We start from the raw sequence: 19879 nt of genomic DNA on the forward strand, positions 1-19879 counted from the left end.
CAAGTAAGTGGTCAGCATAGCTGACTCGATTCAGTAGTGAGGCTTCTATGTTCCATTCGACTTGCTATGCCTAAGAAAGGTAAGTAAGTTCCCCGTTAATCTACAATTGATCGGCTTCGGACCGGTGATGTTTCCGAAGCGGAGTGTGTGACCCCAATCCTTGTGGTTTTTGGAGTTTTCAGCTCGTGGCTGAATTTTGTGGAACCTGACATGCCCTCTAAGCCGCCTCTTTCTTTGTCATCGGCTCGAATGGGAAAGTCTTAAACTAATCAACCGCATGTCGTGCGATGGTGCGGTGCAAAGTCCGGCTGGCTACCACGAGGAAACTCGTAGATTGGGTATTATGGCGAACACTCTAGGTAAAGATACCCCCTACCTTGTAACTTGTTGTTATGAATGGGTAGTGGCCGCTACTTTTGCTATGGTATCTCGTGAATATGGTCGTAGAATGAAGATCCTTCCTACAGTGGATGTGTCCGTCATGTTGAAATTAGCGCGCACTTTTACTTCATCCACTCCCGCATCTTCCTACTTGGAGAGATGTGCTGTGTATGCACAGCCCACCAGATTCCGTCTTGCGAAACTACATTCGCACACTGTTCATCGTTTGAGTTGCCGTCATGATCCACGCGTACTCATCTTGATCGATACTGACGGGTCGGTCCTTCTACGGCCCAAGACTTCCGAGCCCCCCGATAACTCCATTCATCTCGGGCCGGCTAGCGATGGAATCCGAAATCCGAAGGCAGAAAGTTAGACAGTCGATGTTTTTTTGATGAGTGAGTTTGCCGTCGATGATCGCTGACGATGGGGGCTCAGAGGTAGACGTAAGCTGGGCTAATCCTGTTAGATTAGGTAGCCTAGCGTAGTAGAGCAAGGAGAGAGATGGAAAGCGTAACCTCTTGGATATTGGTGAATTTGTGCTAGATAATGGTTTTGTCGCCATCGTAAAATCCCCATATAGAGCAAAGTCTTGCTGCTACCCTGGATGTGATGTCCAAATAGTGCACTATCCCAGCCTCTAACCAGTGTGCACTCACTCCGTGGTCGTAGATTCTCGCGGAACATGATGACCCTGAAAAGCTGATACATCGAGAAGCTACTGAGCATGCACCTCAAATTGTGCTCATCCCAGCGCACTGCTCACCATCCTAGACACCGATCAGACCCGCGTTGTCAGTTCCCTTAACCTCCGTCTCGAGCTCTTGCACCCATTCGCCAATAACTCTACTAAAAGGGTTGGGCTTTCGTCTGACGGTTTTGATCGTGCACCGATAGCCCACCTTTCGTAGACGTAGAAAGGCAGGACGTATGAGAACAAGGAATGCTCTTAGCGCTGCCATCGGATCTTCCCGGGACCCACATCTCACGCTGATATCTATCTGCGTCGCTTCCTTGAGTGAAAACAAGCTGTCGAGAGCTTCCAATAGGCTCTTTTGCCAATGTGAGTCTATTTCTGCTGATCCATAGCTGAATTGAACTTCGAAGGCGAACTTCGTGATCATCTCACGAGGTCGCAGCCTGGCCCCAAAACGATCGTTGTTGAGCAACGAGTTCAGCCATTCGGCCGGCCATCCTTCGCAGATCCAGTCTGCCCACATGTTGAAGGTGCTATTTCGATACCAGGCTTCCATAAGCTCGTGAGCTACTCCGGGACTGATCACGTTGTCTCGCCAATAATGTTCAGGGCAAAGCCAGTCGTCCTGTGAGCGAGGTTGTGGCGCAAAGTATAGATCGTAATCGAGATACCCGCGATTTGCGTAGTCGACTACGTGCAGTAGATCTGATTCTGCGCAAGGATAGCAAGGCCGGAGAGTGATATCGAGTTGGTGTGGGGTCAGGTACTCGTAGACCATGTCGCGGATTTCACGTGGCAGTGTCGTGTACATGGCAGGTCCGATAACGCGACACACTGCGATGTTGTACAGCTCGGTAGCTTTCCCAAACTCCTCGACAAAGTCTCGCGCTAGGCCCAAGTTCGACTTGATGAAGTCCATGGTGGGCGCTGGAGAACCGTCGGCTTCTGCGATGACGTGCATGAGATCTTGGAGGCCGTCATGGCGACCGACAAGTTGTTGGTAATCGTCGAGCGTGTCCTTCTTCCGTTCAAGTCGCAACAACCTGGAGGGAATTAGTATCATTCACCAATTGCATCTCACTCTTGATAACTTACCTGCATAGTGTCTCCCACCACTTCACTGTCTCGTATGATTCAACCATGTATGGTGGGCGTGCCATGATGGTGTTGCAATTTACAGGTAGGAGAAGACTGCAGAGGTGGATTATTCAGATCGGACAAGGCAAGAGCGCGGGCACGGCCACTGGAGTAAGACAGAGGTGACGATTGTAGCGCACGGACCTGGAGCGCGTGTTCACGTGAACGCTCCTTCATGCAGTACAGGGCAACCAAGAGCAAACAACAATCAGAGTCATGTTTCAGAGAGCATGCGATGAATTCCGACTCTTTGCCCTTACGATTTTGCAAGCTTCTCCAATGCGTCGCCATCCACACGCAAGCCTACCCATGCCGTCTTCCTCTGCGCCCCTATGATCTCGCTCTCGTAGAACTTCAGACTGGGCTCATTCCAGTCCAGGCAGCTCCATTCGAGCCTCCTGCCTCCGACCTTGAGCACCTCTCCAGCGAGCTCCTTAAGAAGTCTCTTGCCATAGCCCTTCTTCCTGTAGCTCTCCTTGACGAACAGGTCTTCCAAGTAGATGCCGGGCACGCCTGTCCATGTGCTATAGTTGTAGAAGTACAGAGCCATGCCTGCTACCGTGCCGTCAGGGTCGCTGAGGAGGAGTGTACGGGCGAAGCCTTCGGAGAAGGTCGATGTGGAGGGATCGTAGTGTGCGAGGGTGCGCGTGAGGATTTCTTCAGTTGAGTCAACCTTGTCACTGGCGTTTTCGTAGAGCGCAAGCTCTTTGATAAGGGCTAGGATGGTAGGAACATCTGCACGGGCTGTTAGTAGGCTTTTACTGTAGGCTGGGGATACTCTACCTTCACGGGTCGCGTGGCGAATTGTTGCGCTTAAAGATGCCATTGTGCTTGTCAAAACTTTGCTCAATGCACTGTGGTCAAGGTAGGTTGCGGGGTGCTGCCTACTTTATGTACATGTAAGGCGCGCCCTACTAACCGCGTTCCAAGTTTGTGGGGTATGTATGTACTTAGTGCCCCGCCTCAAGGGCTACGACACTTCCCGTTTTTGTCCTCTCGCGGCAGCACGTTTCCTCTTCCATTCATCCAATTCCCTGCGTATTGGGTGCTCCTCTGGAAGCCGTTCGGCAAAGAAGGGAAAACGCATGTATTCGCCCTCGGCATTCCGTGGCTGGACATGCTGTGATTTCTCCAGCAGATGCTTCTTGGGCGTCTTCGGGATCTTGCCTGTAGCATCAACACCCGCAAAGAGCGTTTCATCGGTAGGGACGTTGTAGAGGCTGGGTTTGATGTACTTCATAGGTTCGCCCCAGGTTGCTTTCCATCGCTTCTGCTCGTCGTCGTAGTCGACCTTGCAGCAGAGCGTGAGGAGCTTTGTATACATGCGCTTCATGAACCTAGGGTTGATGGTATGCGGTCGCTGCACGCCTGCAGGCATGTCTGCCCTGCTGGGCTTGTCTAAGGCAATGCCTGCTTCTACTGTGTGGGCGAAGAAGTCGTCTTCTATGACTGGCTCAGCACTCAATACTGAAGCGCGGCCTCTGCGTCTAACCAAATCGATCTTTCGGTCCCCAACAACCATGGCATTTATGTTGTCCCACTCTTCGGTCGGTAGTGGAGGAAGTATTCTCGTCATAGTCTCGGCATACCAGCGTCGGACGTTGTTGACCGCGCGCTTGATCGGCATAGGTCGCTCCCAGGCATTGTTGATAGGCGTCTTCATGGCTGGACGCTTGATCCCTCGGTGTATGGAGATACCCTTCTGGTACTGCGACTTGAGGACGGCGCGCAATCGGGAGTAGCGGCTAGAGACGTTGATGGTATACTCGGTCTTGGAGGCGGCTTTGGGCGCATCGAAATATTGCAGATAGCGCTTATTGCTGTAATAAAGCTTCTGCAGCGGTGCCTGCCCTGGGTCGACGGGCGTTGCGAGTGCGCCCCCGTCCATGATGTGGTCTGGCGTCAGCAACCTCTCCAGCAAGATGTACTTCCTCCTTCCCATGCGCCCATAGGCGAAGAACAGGACCTTCTGCAGACATGGTATCTCGCCCAGGTTGGCCCGGCGCAGGAAGTTCAGGCCCTTCTGCCCTTTCCGGAGCATTGGTCGTGTGCGCTCATTGATGATGGCTATCTGCCGCCTCTTGAAGCTCCTGTGCCTGTACTTCTCGACGGCCTGGACGTCGAAGGAAGCCGTCGCATTTTGCTTGGGCTGATACGCCTTGAATCGGCTGACGATGTAGCGGCGGAAGTAGGTGCGGGCTGTCACATCGGGCAGGTACGAAGCCTCACGCAGCAGGGCACGCAGCAGATGGACTGGCCGCAGACGTGACGCGCTCTGCTGGAATGGCGTAGGCATGCGGGAGACGAGCCGGAAGGTAGCAGACGGGTCGTGGCCGTGCTCTGGGCATGGAAACTCGGGCGGCGGCTGATTGGCCGCGACGCGTAGACGCGACCTCTGGAATCTCCACTCCTCTAGAGTCTCCACGAGCGACGGCACATTCACCCCCCGCCCACCCGCATATCGACATCGAGTCCTGATACGGCGCATATCGCCTATCGCCCATCGCACCCTTCACCGAGGCTTCCGCTTACGGCCCACGGCTGCGCACCCCGACTGCACCTGCCCACGCTGCGCCCAGCCTCTGTCCGCGCCTGCCCCCATGATCGTTTGACCCGTACAGTCACCATCACCACGCCCGCCAGCACTGCGCTGACATAATGCAAGTCGCGCGCACGTCGCTATCCTTTCCCGCAGGTTCGCCGCCCCAGTCGGCCATGTACGCCAACTCTCCCCACAGCCAGGGACTCATGGCTGCGCCCGCTGGCTTCAACCGGTCCTTTTCCGACATGAACGGCTACCAGCAGCACGCCATGGAGAAGCCCCAGATATACACCGTATGCACCACCACCACCGCACTTGCGCAGTCGCACGGGATCGCTGACAATCTAGGCTGTTTACTCGGGCGTCTCTGTCTACGAAATGGAAGTCAATCGGGTCGCTGTTATGCGCCGACGCTCTGACGGCTGGCTCAATGCCACCCAGATCCTCAAGGTGGCTGGCGTTGACAAAGGAAAGCGCACCAAGGTCCTCGAGAAGGAAATACTGAACGGCGAACACGAAAAGGTCCAGGGCGGCTACGGCAAGTACCAGGGTACATGGATCTGCTACCGCCGCGGACGAGAGTTTTGTCGCCAGTACGGTGTCGAGGATGTCTTGCGACCGCTGCTGGACTACGATGTCAGCGTCGATGGCAATCAGGGACAGGGTCAGGGCATCGAGACGCCCACCAAAGAGCAGGCCATGGCAGCAAACAGGAAGCGCTTCTACACCCAGAGCATGGACGGCCGCACTACTAGCCAGAGTGTCGGCGGTACCTTTTTCAGCAACATCTCCTCGACAGCCACCAGCGCACTTGCCGCCATGAACAAGGTCGCGCGACTCAACTCACCCGCACCGCGACCCGCTTCCTCCTCGCAGGGCCGGAGAAGCATGGCGCGGCCGTCACAAGGACCCCTCGCCAGCCAAGAATCGTTCCGCACCAGCAGCCAACAGAGCGTAGCATCAGAGCGTAGTTTCAGCGGGCAGAACGGACACACCGACTCAGCATATGGCACAGGCCTTGAAGACCCGCAAGAGCCACCAAGGAAGCGCATGCGAACATCCCAAGACGAATCCTACTCACAACCCAACGGCGCAGACATGTCTATGCGCGATCTTGGCTCGCCGACAGAACCAAGCGAGAGCTTCTACCAACACCAGACAGGACAGCGCATTGCACTTCCCGATGGCGAGGTTCCCTCGGCCCTGCCACCTCTACCGCACCCCGACACTAAGCACAACGAAGAGAAGCAAGCCATGCTTACGGATCTATTCGCGGATCAGACTAGGACAGACTTCACGAACCATCCAGCCATCCTTCACCTCTCTGGCGCAGATCTAGACATGCCAATTGACAACACCTCAAATACAGCTCTACATTGGGCCGCGACACTGGCCCGAGTTTCGTTGATGAGGCTATTGGTTTCCAAAGGAGCGAACATGTTCAGAGGAAATGCCTCAGGTCAAACACCACTAATGAGTGCAGTCTCCGTCAACAACAGCCTGGACCACAGCTGCTTCCCAGAAACGCTCGAGATCCTGGCGCCACTTATCGAACTCCGCGACTCCCAGGGACGGACGATACTGCATCACATCGCGGTGACCTGTGCCATAAAAGGGCGTGCGGCCTCCAGCAAGTACTACCTCGAGGCACTTCTTGAGTATCTCGTACGCAGCAACATTGGCGCCAACCAGGTGCCTTCTTTCCACGACACCAGCAACTACCCGAAACCAATAGGATTGATGAGGTTTATGCAAGAGATGGTCAACGCACGCGACAAAGCCGGCAATACAGCACTCAACCTAGCAGCAAGGATAGGCAATCGCAACATTATCTCTCAGCTCATGGAAGTTCAGGCGGATCCGACCATACCCAATCACAAAGGCACGAGACCGATCGACTTTGGTGTTGGCAGCGATCTCGGCGACGGCGAAGTCATAATCGCCGCAAACAGCCCCAGCAAGGGCAAGGCGCCCTTGAGCAAGGTCGAAGAGACCAGCCGAGAGATACAACCCTGTAAGTTTGAATTCGTATCTATTACGAGAATCCCGCTAATACGATCACAGTGATGAACGGTATCCTCCAGTCTGCTTCAATGCAGTTCACGCAAGAAGCGCGTCTGAAACAAGACACCATAGATCAAACAAATGAGCTGATCACCCAACTATCTACTCAACAGAAGCAGGAGCAACAAAGGCTAGAGTCACTACGTGCTCGGTTACGTTTACGACAAGATCGCGCTAAGCGGATATCGAATCTGAAGCGTTGGCTTGAGCCACAACGGCATATGCTTTCTGTCAATGCAGGGGACATCGATTTGCACGAGAAGAAGAGGATAGGATACGCCGATGCGGAAGGTGCTGGCATGCTCATCAAGGAAGACGACTTGCCTTACGAGCTCCGGCAAGCAGGCGACCATCTGGATTGCCGCGCATCAGATGGAGCCCCCTATCTGTCGACAACCATTCCACTGGATCCCGCAACGCTCAAACAGGTATCGCATCAGCCACAATATCAGGCCTATGCAGTCCAGCAACTCCCCGCCGCCTCCGTCCTCCAACAACGACTACACACCTACACGAACGCGAACGGTGCACTACTCAAACGGAGTAAGATGCTGAAAGAGAAGGACGGGCAACTTGAGATGATGTACCGCAAGGTCGTCAGTCTATGCACAAAGGTAGAAGAGAACAGGATTGAAGAGTGTCTCGAAGGCCTGGTGGCGGCTCTGGACAGCGAAGAAGGCGAGGGTGTGGAGGTTGGCCGTGTCAGGGAATTTCTGAGGAAAGTCGAGGGCGTTGAGTAAGAATTGTCACCGATTGACACAAGCCGTTGGTTCGGCCAACGATGGATCTGGACTTTGCGACGCACACTGATGGTCATGCCGGCGAGCGGACATTCTGGCGTTGAGGGGTATCAGGATGGGACGGTTATAAACTTGCTTGCCTAGGCATGTATTGTAGCGCTTCAGTGCGGTTATCCTATTGGCGTATTATCTGGATTCGGTCCGAGAGGCGAATGCCACGAGTTTGCGCAACGCCCTTGTCAATACTATAATACTTTACGACTTTCACGCCTTATCGTTGTTGGTGATTGCGTAAGCCCAGGCAGCAGTCTGAGCTAAGTGGAATGACTCTGTCTCGATGCGCTAGACACATGCGGTGGAAGCGAGCCGCCACTGCCAGTCGTGTACAAGTAAACCTCAGCGCCTTGAACGCTCCTACCTTCCTACACCACAATCCATGCCAAGCATCATGAACACTCACCTCACCAATCAGCCTTTCCGCCTTCTTGGTCTACCACGCGAGCTACGAGACAATGTCTACGAATTTGCGCTAGGCTTCGATAGCTGTCCAACAACTCCCTACACTATCCACGAATACTCAAACCTGCATGCGGGGGCACCCATAGTAAAGCGGCGACATCTTGGCATTAATATACTCCTCGCAAACAAGCAGATTTATGATGAAGCAAAGCCTTTCCTGTCAAACAGTGACATTTTCGTGTGCGTCGAGGTTCAGAATGCCAATATACAAGACTGGTTCCACGGGCCCAGCCAACCGATCCACATCTTTTCCATAAGCCACACTGGTGGCTGCATACCTGAGCCGCACCCCAGTTTGAGCGAAGAAGAGCCAAAGGTCTTCCCGCATTGTGAGATGCACCTCGTCTTTCAGCTCGGTCGGTTTCTTCAATCCTCTCGCTCCTCTCGCTCCTTGACAACCAGGATAGTGATGCTGTTGTCGGACTTGAGCAAATTCTGCAAGAGATTGGAGATTGAAAGGATGCACCATGGCCACACGAAAGTACCAGATAGCGGGGTGAGGTTACGCGTCACACTGAACGCAGGTCCGAACACTGATGAGGAAGGAAATTGCGAGGTTCCTTCACGGCGTACACAAGAACAGCTATTACAACCCATACGAGATGGCATCCGTGGCTGCGCCCGTATCACGATTGAAGGCTGCACCCATGAGGATCTTCTACAAGACACGATGCAAATCGTCAAACAACCATACTGGCCCGATGCTCATGTTCTCCTTACCGAGCTTTCGATACACAGAGAACGCGCTGATGACGCTGAGCATGCCAAGAATGACTTGGCTTGCGTAGCCGCCTGCACAAAAGGTATCAGCGTAATTGACCGTCTGTCCAATCTCCAGACGCGTTTCGATGAACGACGTCTTCCTCCATATATTCGCGCCGTTTGGGACGAAGTAAAAGAACATTCCTATCACTTCCACATCACCATCGCCCGCTGCCTACTCACTCAGCTCAATCAGCTCTCTTCTTCCGAAAATGCCCGTCGAAGAAGTTCGGAGCAGCTATTTGAGGAGCTGTCTACCATCTACGCAGATGTATTCCACGTCCTCCAATACATTGTGCAAGGCGAATTCCACAAACCCGGCAGAGAACCTGGAGTTAACTGGTTTCCCACCTTCACATACCGACCCTGCTGTTTTCCGTGCCAGAAGTCATACTACCTACTCGCGTCGGCTGGACGCATCGTCCTGGAGAATGCGGATGCGGATGGGAATGCGAAAAAATTCCCAAGACGTCAGACCCGGGTGCAATTCATCAAAGAAACGAGAGCATATTTGCGCAAGGCTTGGGAGACAAGTTGGAAGAACGAGGTGTATATAGAGGAGAGGAGACGGTTCGAGCGGATTATGGGTGTGGGTGTGGATGTAGATCCGTGGTCGGTGCAGAAGAGGTCTAGATGGGTTGCGCCTCCGGGTTCAGTGCGCGGCCCTCGTGGTTGTTGTTCACCGTCACAACGATGGAAGAGAAACAGAGGGGACGGTTCGAGCGGAATGCGGGTGTGGAGGTAGATCCGTGGTCGGTTGCAGGGGACACTTTTGTTTCAGGCGCGTGGGAAATTGATGGGTAATGGGTTTATAATTGTTACTCATAAAGTCGGATGGAAAGTGTTACTAGTAGTTCTCATTTATCGCTAACCCCGTTTTCCAACTTTGAAGTAACATACATGCGCAGTAATCCGACGCATCCCTATGTAAATATCCGCATCTACCTATCACAAGCCTCCTATCCTGCATTCCTATCCTTAGCACTAGCCTCAGCAGCCTATTTCCGATGTTGATTGACTGCACTCATATACATCGCCTCATCAGCCTTGGTGGTGACTTTCTTAGTCTTCTTCGGAGTCTTCGCCACAGCTCCCCTCGTCTTTTTCGGAATCTTCTCAGCAGCCGCCTTAGCTCTATCTTGAGCTTCCTGCGTTGGAAGGAACGGTGTAGTCGATGGAAAGAACGATGTACTCAACTTAGCAGGATCAGTACCCTTCCATTTGCTTTTCTCCAGCTTTAGTCTTTCCTTCGCAAGCTTAAGCCTTTCAGCTTTCTGCTCGTCAGCTTTTCGCTTTTCCTCTCGCTCTTTCTCCTTGATCTTCTTCTCCATTGCGGCCTCCTTCCTCCTCTCTTCCTCAGATTCTTCCAGCGCCTTCTTCAACTGCGCTTTCATTCGCACAGATTCGGCCTTTCGGTTGAATAAAAATTTACACTCTTCACAATCGTCGTGCAGCAGTTTGAAAGCGTCCGTCAACAGTGGATTTTTACATTGGGTGGCGGCGCGGCCTGTATCCAATGCTCGTGCCCGAGACGCTGCGCACAGAACTATGTTTGGCAGTATCTGGGTGTAGGGCTTGCGTGTGGGGCCTTTTTTGTGGCATTTTGGACATGTTTGGGGACGAACACCGGTACACATGTTTGGATTGCCGCGGGAGTATCTTTTGGTTCGTTGGTCTGATGGAAACGTGGCTCTGGTGATGCTGATTAGGGTACAGAAGGGGTGCTGAGCTGGTTGGAAGTGAGGTGGCTGAGTGCGTGGTGGATATCAAATCGACGTGTTTAGTCGAGGTGTTAAGTGTAGTGTTTTCTTGATTGGTAATTCTGTATATATGAGGAAGTAGATACTTAGAGGACTCGGAGCGATTTATATCTTACAGGTAAGCTGAAATTCACACTTCAAGCTTGAAGAACTACTAAATGACATCGCAATATCACAACATACATGCAGCCCCTCCTCAATTCAAGCAGCATCAGCATTTCCGTCATCAAATCCGCCCTATTGATCTCCCCACAACTCCTTTCTCTTGGTCTTCACATCCTTGTCAAATCTCTCCTTCGCCAGCCTCATTCTTTCCAGTCTCAGTTCGTTCGGCGTCATTTTCCCTTCTGCCTTCCTCTGTTCAAATGTCTTGCGTGATTTACAGACTGCACAGTCCCCTTTCTTTCCAATCTGATCGCGCATGATGGATTCGCATTTAGGCCCTGAGGGTTCCTTTCCTGTCATTGAGTTTATGAATGCTGGACATCGGATCCATTTAGTACCGCCTTGGAAGTAGGGGTCGTGGGCTTTGCCGTTGTTGCCGCACTCGGGGCAGACTTCGCTGTTGACGCCGATGCACATGGTCGGCCGCGGCGAGGTGTGGTGAGATAGTAGGTGGACGTTTGTTGGTTTGGTGATAAGGTGGCTTCTGCGAAGCTTATCTGGCGGTAAAGATGGGAATTTCGAATTCGGTAGAGCTTCTGTGCAGTTCCCGGCTGTTTGGTTTAATCCTAGGCGATGGGTGTAAGCGCAGTGGTTAAGTCTGGTTATGTCTGCACACTCCCAGAGAGCTAAATTTATGGTCAGCGTGCTTGTAATAAACAATTCACTGGAAGGCTAAACTTCACTCTCTAACTTTTGAAGAACTGCTATATCACAACGAGCACGCGCGATGCTTTTTACTTGAAAGTTTGATCGTGGGGTCATTATGCTTGTTGCTCGAATAGGAATTCAGTTAGAATATAGATATTGAAGTGCTCTTGAAAAGAATTCAGAAGAACAGGTCAGTCACAGTTCTCAGACTTCAAGATTATACACGAGGGTATGACGAACACAGGCTTCCAGGTGCTGATCTGGTGATGGTCTGAGCCTCTTCACGCACTCGAGTTCGACATCAATGCCGCACATTCAACGAAAGCTTCACAATCTGGTTTTGGAATATCTCCTATGCCATGTATAAAGTCCTAGGCGTAGCCAAGGTTCTAAGGCCATTCTTTTGACTATATTTACCCCAAATAGACACCAACTTCTCACATCATACAGGCAGGCCTGATTTTACCTACTTCTTAGTTCAATTAATCGAGTTACATACCAACGAAATCATATATCATGGCGGTCGCACAACCAGTCATCGCTGTTCATGTCGCTATTGATCCACGCAATCAAGGACTTCCCACTGATGACTACGACACCGATGAGTCGTATCCTAGCGAAGTCAGCGATGAAGATACTAGAGACAAAGTAGAAGACGATAGTGACGTGGAAGAGGAGTTTGATAGCAAGATTGAAGGTACAGGGGACGACGAAGATGAGCACTTGGAAGACAGCGACGTTGACGGCAGTGACTATGAACGAGCTTCAGACGATGAGACATCTGAGAGCGACAGCGAACATGAAGACGGCGGGTTGCCACATCATAAGTCAGCTAGCAATGTCCAAGTACCGCCTGTTGGCTACCCTCAACAAGCTTCCGTGGTTCCAGAAGCACTGAGGCCAGGACCGAATGGCCACGATCCCCAGGCAATGCCTCCGCAGCAACGCCAAACTTCTAGTCTAAGAGCTCCAGTGCATCCGTATACGCCTTCTGAATTGAGACAACCAGATCGGCGCCAAGATATCTCTCTTCAACAACAGCACTTCCAAGATGTTGCTCCGTCTCCTCCGCAAACTGCGCAAACCTCCCGAACAAGCCTGCCGTTATGGCAGCAGCCCTATCAGCATTCGATACAAGAGGAAGAAGCGGAAGACGAATATGAAGAATATATGGAAGAAGCAGAAGGGGAGGAAGAAGGCACCGACGACTATGACGATCTAGCGCGGGGAACAATTGTTCAAAGACAATCATACGAGTCAGCAGAACGCCAAATGCAGATGCCTTCTCAGGATCAGGTAATGGAGCGGCAACGCCAAGAGCAGATCAGAGCTGCACTGGCAAAGAAGGCTTCAGACGAGCGAATGGCGCAAGAACAGGAAGCGGCCGAAGCCGCGGCGGAAGCAGCGCATTATCAAGCGCAGCGACAACAGATCCAAGCCCAAAGACAAGAAATTGACAGGAAGCGCCAAGAGAATATGCAAGCTGCCATGCAACAGAGACAGCTAGCACAGCAGCAAGCGCAGGAAGAGGAAGAGGAAGAAGATGAGCTCGCAGCACAGCAAGAAGCCGCAGAAGCGGCGGCCAGCGAGACTGCCCAGCGAAAGTTCGAATATGCACAGCGTCAACAAGCACTTCAGATGCAACGAGCGCAGCAGAAGCATGCGGAAGATGAACTCGCCGCCAGGGAAGATGCGGACTGGGCTGATCAGGAAGCCGAAAAGGCCGAGGCACAGCAGCGGGCCTTCCAGCAGCAGCAACAGTGGCAAGAACAACAAAGAGCCCAAGACGATGAAGAGTATCAGGCACAACAACAGGCACAGTACCAACAGCAACAGTTGCGAGAACAACAGAAAGCCCAAGAAGTTGCAGATAAAGCTGCTCGGAAGCAGGCAGCAGATGAAGCTCGCCAGTTTGCAAAGCAAGAGAAAGATGCGAAGAAGGCGGAGGAGAAGGCAGCAAAGAATGAGAAGAAAGCTCAAGAGAAGGAGAGAAAGGATGAAAAGAAGGCTGAAGAGAAAGAGCGAAAGGATGAACAGAAAGAGGCTGATCGAGAGGAACGTGAGACTCGTCGAGTGGAAGATCAGGAGGCCAAACGCGAACGAAAGGCCGAGGATGATGAACGGCGGAAAGAACAGCGCGAGATGGACCGTGAAGCCCAGAAGGCTAAGCGGGCGAATGATATAGAGATGAAAAGGACACGGGCAGAGGAAATGCGAGAACGTAAAGCTGAGGATGCCGTTCAGCGACAACAGCAACAGGAAATCGATAGAGAGGCCCGCAAGACTCAAAGAGAACTCGATGCGGCCGAGAAGACTCAACGAGCACAGGAGCAAGCCGAGCTCAGAGCAGAGGAAGCATCTCAACGCATTGAAGAACGCTCCGTGACACAAGAGGCCAGAAAGGCGGAGCGAGAAGCCCAGAGGCAGATGCATTTAGCTGAAAAGCGCGGCACGATGGAGGCCACGGCTGCTGAAGCTAACCATCGTATGGAAGAACATGCCATGGAACAAGAAGCAAAGCGTGCCGAGCGGGGAATGGAGGTCCAGAGACGCCAGGCCGAACTAGAAGATAAAAAGGCTCGACGAGGCACTGAAGCTGAGGAGAAGAGATTGAGAAAGGAGAGCGAAGACGAAGAGCGAGCGCACAAGAAGGCTGCTGATCAGGAAAAGAAGAATCGCCAACAAGAGGAGAGGCAGCGTATGCAGGAAGAGGAGGAAGAGCGACAGATGGAGGCTGGTAATGCTATGGCGAGACCGCAAGCCGATGGAAACAGGGCAGTTGGAGGGCATGATGAAACCCAAGGACATCATGATCAACAACATGGCAGTCATTCGGATGACAATCATGGCCACCAACGAGGTAGACACTCAGATGCGCAGCATGGCGACCCTAGAGGTCCTAATCACGCAAGCGGAAATCATCAAGATCGCGCAAGACAACCTGGACAACAGGGTCAACAAGACGGTCGCCATGGGGACGGTAACCATGGCCACCAACAGGGAAGATACCCAGATACGCGACATGGCGATTCTAGAGGTCATGACTATCCGGGCGGAAATCATCAAGATCATGCGAGACAAGAACAACAGGGTCGACAAGACGGTCGCCATTGGGACAGTAACCATGTCCATCAACAGGGAAGATACCCAGATACACGACATGGCGATTCTAGAGGTTATGGTCACCCAGGCGGAAATCATCCGGATCACGCCGAAGAAGGACATGGTAACGGACTACGTCAAGAGAGACACCCATACATGCAGCGCGGCGATACTAGGGATCGTGGTCACCAAGGTGAGAATCACATGGATCACGCCAGTCATGGACGTGATGATGAACTACACCTGGGTATGCACGGCGTACCAGGACCAAGGCAACACGCACAGGCGGGGCGAGAAGCGCAAGAGGCAAATTTGGAGGCTGCGCAGAATCCTAATAGCCCCAACGCTCAAGGCAAAGGCATCAACAACGGAAACGGCGCGAATGCGAACGGTGCCAAGAAGAAACCTGTGATGGATCGAGAGTTGGTCTTGCAGGGAAGAAAGGACAGGAAAGAGGCAAAGAGGTTAGATAAGGCTGCGGGGAATGATTCCAATTCTCAACAAGAGAGCGCAGGTGAACCGATTAAGGAAGGAACAGACGACACACAAAAAGATGCTGCTAAACGACCTGCGCGTACGGAGGCTGAGATAAAGGAAGCGCGGAAGGCGAAGAAGGAAGCGAAGCAAGACAAGAAAGCCGCGAAGAAAGAAGCCAACGCACAGAAAGAAGCTGCTGCCTCAGGTACCAAACATGACAATACGACTAAAGATCAGAAGAGCGCAGATGGTCCAGCCAAGGGGAAGGAGAGCGTAGAAGATAGCGCAAAGACTAATCAGAAGATTGCCAACCACACGATAACCAACAAGACTGTCAACAACCAGACAATCACCAATCAGACGATTACCAACCGAACGATCAACAACGAACAGGTGACGAACGCCAAGACCGAGAAAGGGCCCTCTAATAAAGATATCATCAAGGAGAAGAGAGCCCTAAGAAAGGCTAAGAAAGAGAAGGACGCTGAACATAAGGATTCTGAACATAAGGATTCTGGAAACAAGGGTTCTGAACCCAGGGATGCTGAACATGAGGACGCTGAGATTAAGGAGAGTAAGAACGGTGGGGCGAAGTCAGACAGTACAGACGCAGACTCCAAAGTCGCCAACAAGAAGGCTAAGGATGAGAAGAAGGATGCGGATGCAAAGAAGAAAGCCGAAGCGAAGGAAGCAGCCTCGAAACTGGAAATGGTGCACAAGGCTGAGAAAGCTGATGAGAAGAGCGAAAAGAAGGGGGGTGAGAAGGTTGGTAAGGAAGTTGTTCCATTTACCAACAAGCATGCCGATAAGTCTGGGGAGCCAAGTGCTGTGAAAGCTGAGAAAGATGCTCAAAAAGCGGAAGAGGCCCGGAAGAAGCTCGAAGCTAAACGAGTCGCATCTGAGAAGAAGGCCCAAGACAAGGAGGAGAAGTTGAAACTGAAGTCTCTCATAAGGCCTGAGTCCTCTGATGCCAAGAAAGCCGCCGAAGCAGAGAAGCAAAGACTGAAACTCACAACCAAGGAAGCGGCCAAGGACAAGAGGCTCGAAGCTAAGCAACTCGCAATCGATAACAAGCCACATGATAAGGAGCAGAATTTGGATCACAAATCCAGCGCGAGGGAATTCCAGTCGCTTGAAAGCCATACACAGAGCTCTGAACATCGAAAATTCAGCTTATTCAGATCGAGTGCGAAGCATGAGACCACGGATACCAAAGCGGCCGAGAAGGCGGAGCAACAGAGGCTGAAGACAGCAGCCAAAGAAGCCGCAAAGGGACAGAAGCTGATAATGCAAGCCGAAGCGAAGGAACAGAAGCTCATCACGCAAGCTGCAGCGAAGGAACTGCGCACAGCCTCTAATAAATCTGCAAAAGAACAGACGCTCATAACACTGGCCACCGCCAAACAAGGAGCCGCCGCACGAAGAGACCAAGAAAAGGAAGAGAAACGTCAGAAGAGAATAGAAGCCCGATTGATGATTGAGCAGCCGAAACAAGAGCGGAGTTTGGTCAAGTTTGGAAAGAGAGAGCATGATCAGCCGAAAGAAGAGCAAAGTCTGGTCTTATTTGGAAAGAAAGCCCATGATCAGCCGAAGCAAGAGCAAAGTCTAGTCAAATACGAAAAGAAAGCGCAGGATGAAGCCGCCAAGAAACAACGGAAGGCAGAGGAAGAGGAAGAGAAACGCAGGAAGAAGGAGGACGCCCGCGCTCAAGCAGAGCGTCGGAAAGGAGAGCAGGCGAAGCTTAAAGCAGAAGAAGAGGAGCTTAAAGCCCAGAAGAAAGAAAAAGACAAAGCTGTAAAGGCAGAGAAAGATAGACTAGCAGCAACCCAGAAGGAAGAGAAGAAGAAGCTTAAAGCTGAGGAGGACGAGAAGGTCGAAGCTTTAAAGAAACAGCACAAAGAAAAGGAAGAAGAAAAGAAACGCAAGAAAAAAGAGGATGAAGAGTTTTCTAGAGCTCAACATATGGCAGACCAAGAGAAAGGTCGAGCCGCAAAGGAACAGAAAGATAAGAAAGAAAAGGAAGAGAAGCGCAAGAAGAAGGAAGACGACGACTTCGAGGCAGCACTTCGAAAGGAAGAACAAAGAAAAGCCAAAGGAACACAAAGCGAGAAGGCTAACCTAGAGAAGAAGAAGGAGAAGGAGAAGCATGCAGCAGCCGACGCAGCTCGTCGGAAAGCAGAACAAGAGAGGACTAAAGCTGAGCAGCAAAGGAAAGAGAAAGCTGCAAAGGCAGAGAAGGAGAAGGACGCCGCGTTGAAGGAAGAACTTGCTGAAGACTATAAAAAATGGCAGGAGAAGAGGAACGCTGCGAAGAGTGCTCCGAAACCAGCGGCCGCGTCCAGGCCTACAGGTGCAAGGAATGCTGCTCCAGCTAGGAAGCCTGCTCCTGCTAGAAACGCTGCTCCTGCCAGAAAGCGGAGGTAGATGGGAGATCAAGACTGTTCGGTAGATGCTGTAGCGATGATGTACTGGCGATATGTAAATTCGTCCATGATGTAGCGCGCGTCTTTCTATCCTCCGAACCTCTATGTGTGAAGGTCCACGCCTAAGCCACATACCTAACAACTCTTACAACTACCCAGATCTACTCATCACTCTCCAAACTCTTCTTATACTCCTCCCACAACTCCTCAACCCCCTTCCCACAGCACCCCTTCCACAACACCTCCCCATCATACTTCCTCTCCCTCATCCCCTCATTCAACCTCCTAACAACATCCTCCCCATGCTCCTTCTCCAACCACTCCAAAAAGTACCCCGTCCGCTCATACCCAGCATCCCACTCACAATCCCCATGCCTCTTCCAATGCGGCGGCGCAAACCCCGCCTTCAACCTCACCCAATCCGCGACTCCTTCTGTTAACCCCGTCGGCGCACTCCCAAACCCACTATGCTGCCAGCAATGCACCATTTCATGCACAAGTACACCTAGTATCTCTTCCTTCTGCCGCGACTCAGGCACGTGCGAGATGTAAGACGTGTTTAGGTGGATTTCCTTGTGGTCGTCGTCGAGATCGAGGCCGGTTGTGTATGCGACTCCGTCCATTTCGCGGAGGATGAGGGTTACGGATCGCGTGCCTGGTATGCATGTTTTGGGGAGCCCGCTGTAGAGGTGTGTGAGGACGGTCGCGACGGCGTGTTCGAGCGCGTGCGACGCGTGTGTGAGGCGCAGGAAGGCGCGGGTGCCATTTGAGGAGAGGTCGCGAAGTTCGAGACGGAGGAGAGGTTTGCGCGTTGGGGTTACGGCGTCGGTGACGAGTGGGAGTTGGGTTGTGGGGTCGGCGAGCGTGGTTGCGTTGGTGGTGGTTGTGTTGAAGGGGTGGGTTGGGGGTAGTGCGGAGGATTGCGGGGCGGGTGGGGTGGACGACGTTGGGGTGGTTGATGACATGGTCTGGTATTGCTTTGGTGTCTTCATTGATTATTTCTGTAGAGGATTTGAAGGGGTTTTTTATAGTGGAGGAGTTGGAGGGTTGTTGCTGCCTAGATGTGGTGCTATGGTACGCAAGAGCACTGGAGACGTGCACTGTTCCTCGGCGAACGATAAGATACCGAGCCATGGTAACCGCAAGGCCTTATTCTCATCAAACCAAACAGCTTGTCTAGATTTCCTGACCATCCATCTTTCTTCGAAGCTAGTCTATCGTCTAGTGGTAATCATCATCGTCGTAGAGTTCTGCAAGTACGCATGGTGTGACCGTCCAGTCTATCGCTTATTCCCATCATTTGGATCCATGCATCTTCTCACGAACTTTTGAACACCTCTGGGAAGATCTTCCGTAGCTCCTGTAAGCTTCTGATCTGGTACTTGCTGGCCGGCTGAGCAGGTGCGGGATCTTTCTCGTCAAGCAGATGCGCCGTCTTCCAACCTCGTCCCTCTGCTGCCTTGCAGTTGATGTAAGAGTCATCTGTATCGATGTATCAGTAAAGTGCAATAATATGAGATGTTATGAGCACTCACCGACGAAGTAGCACTTCTCGTTCGACTTGATGCCAGCCTCCGCCATCGCCTTGTCGTACATCTCCACGTGCGGTTTGCAGTAGAACTTGTCCGAGCCATAGTCGCAGAAAGTGATACCCTCGAACAAATCATCAATCTGCAGAAGCTTGACGACGCGCTTGCCATGGGTGATGTACGCATTGGTGAAGAGCCATAAGCGGCACTTGCTTGTGTCGATGTCCTCAATCAGCTTGCGCAGTTCGGGGTTGGGCTTGATGACATCTTCCAGTGGTAACGCGTCATCTACTTTGCTGTTGTACTCTAGTGCATTAACTTTGTGGTGTCGAACGAGCCCTTCAATCGCGAGACCATATTCGCGGTAATAGCGGTAGTGGAGTTCATTGGCGTCTTCTTGGGACAAGCTGAGGTGATTCTGGAAGAATTGATCGATCAGCTCAGCCATCATCCGGTGAATGTCAAGGCTCTTGGGGTAGAGGCAGTTGTCAATGTCGAAAAAGAAGACTGGCTTCTCGTTCTCGTCGACCTCGGCGCTGTTGTTTGCTGTTGAGTCATGCTGAGATTGCGACCGATACTCCATGGTCTCTGGCGGTGCTGCTGTGTTGAACGACATGATCTTGTTTCTTTTGATACCAGACAAGCGCTCGAGATGATAATTGATTTCAGATATCGAAAGGGTGGGATATGCGTGTCCGGGGAAAGTGGCGCTGGAAGATTCCAAAGGTTGTCTGCTTAGTGTAAGTTTCGAGTTATGACGCACAGGATATAGTGTTAGCGTCATACGTTGTCGCAGTATCACAGACCAAAAGAAAGCCAATCTTCAATGTTTCTCTCGACTAGATGCGATTGCTGCATTCACAATTGTAGAAGGCGTGATGGGTACATGGAGAAGTCACCATCCCCTTCTGGCCTAGTGCTGGCGCTGGCGCG

At 52.1% G+C, this 19879-nt stretch overlaps 8 protein-coding genes across 8 annotated transcripts; 2 read left to right on the forward strand and 6 right to left on the reverse strand.

Moving 5' to 3' along the window:
• Nucleotides 1-1151: 1151 nt before the first annotated feature.
• On the reverse strand, nt 1152-2238 carry J4E84_002648 (uncharacterized protein; the record flags this gene model as incomplete). Its single annotated transcript, XM_049385269.1, has 2 exons — nt 1152-2121; nt 2174-2238. 2 exons carry the CDS (start codon nt 2236-2238, stop codon nt 1152-1154), a joined length of 1035 nt encoding a protein of 344 aa, XP_049247292.1.
• Nucleotides 2239-2471: 233 nt separating this feature from the next.
• Nucleotides 2472-3041, reverse strand: J4E84_002649 (uncharacterized protein; the record flags this gene model as incomplete). Its single annotated transcript, XM_049385270.1, has 2 exons — nt 2472-2950; nt 2999-3041. 2 exons carry the CDS (start codon nt 3039-3041, stop codon nt 2472-2474), a joined length of 522 nt encoding a protein of 173 aa, XP_049247293.1.
• Nucleotides 3042-3185: 144 nt separating this feature from the next.
• J4E84_002650 (uncharacterized protein) lies at nt 3186-4511 on the reverse strand (the record flags this gene model as incomplete). The annotated part of the gene is made up of 1 exon (XM_049385271.1): nt 3186-4511. One exon carries the CDS (start codon nt 4509-4511, stop codon nt 3186-3188), a length of 1326 nt encoding a protein of 441 aa, XP_049247294.1.
• Nucleotides 4512-4930: 419 nt separating this feature from the next.
• Nucleotides 4931-7561, forward strand: J4E84_002651 (uncharacterized protein; the record flags this gene model as incomplete). The annotated part of the gene is made up of 3 exons (XM_049385272.1): nt 4931-5050; nt 5106-6771; nt 6822-7561. The coding sequence occupies 3 exons, from the start codon at nt 4931-4933 to the stop codon at nt 7559-7561; spliced, it is 2526 nt and encodes an 841-aa protein (XP_049247295.1).
• Nucleotides 7562-9840: 2279 nt separating this feature from the next.
• Nucleotides 9841-10479, reverse strand: J4E84_002652 (uncharacterized protein; the record flags this gene model as incomplete). Its single annotated transcript, XM_049385273.1, has 2 exons — nt 9841-10349; nt 10476-10479. 2 exons carry the CDS (start codon nt 10477-10479, stop codon nt 9841-9843), a joined length of 513 nt encoding a protein of 170 aa, XP_049247296.1.
• A 1452-nt stretch (nt 10480-11931) lies between these two features.
• Nucleotides 11932-17418, forward strand: J4E84_002653 (uncharacterized protein; the record flags this gene model as incomplete). The annotated part of the gene is made up of 3 exons (XM_049385274.1): nt 11932-14193; nt 14219-14710; nt 14803-17418. The coding sequence occupies 3 exons, from the start codon at nt 11932-11934 to the stop codon at nt 17416-17418; spliced, it is 5370 nt and encodes a 1789-aa protein (XP_049247297.1).
• A 160-nt stretch (nt 17419-17578) lies between these two features.
• J4E84_002654 (uncharacterized protein) lies at nt 17579-18409 on the reverse strand (the record flags this gene model as incomplete). Its single annotated transcript, XM_049385275.1, has 1 exon — nt 17579-18409. One exon carries the CDS (start codon nt 18407-18409, stop codon nt 17579-17581), a length of 831 nt encoding a protein of 276 aa, XP_049247298.1.
• Nucleotides 18410-18735: 326 nt separating this feature from the next.
• Nucleotides 18736-19562, reverse strand: J4E84_002655 (uncharacterized protein; the record flags this gene model as incomplete). The annotated part of the gene is made up of 2 exons (XM_049385276.1): nt 18736-18899; nt 18953-19562. 2 exons carry the CDS (start codon nt 19560-19562, stop codon nt 18736-18738), a joined length of 774 nt encoding a protein of 257 aa, XP_049247299.1.
• Between the last annotated feature and the right edge of the window lie 317 nt (nt 19563-19879).

This window comes from Alternaria hordeiaustralica (genome assembly GCF_023758085.1).
Source record: "Alternaria hordeiaustralica strain BMP 2776 chromosome Unknown scaffold_3, whole genome shotgun sequence".
In the NCBI taxonomy this organism is placed as follows: domain Eukaryota; kingdom Fungi; phylum Ascomycota; class Dothideomycetes; order Pleosporales; family Pleosporaceae; genus Alternaria; species Alternaria hordeiaustralica.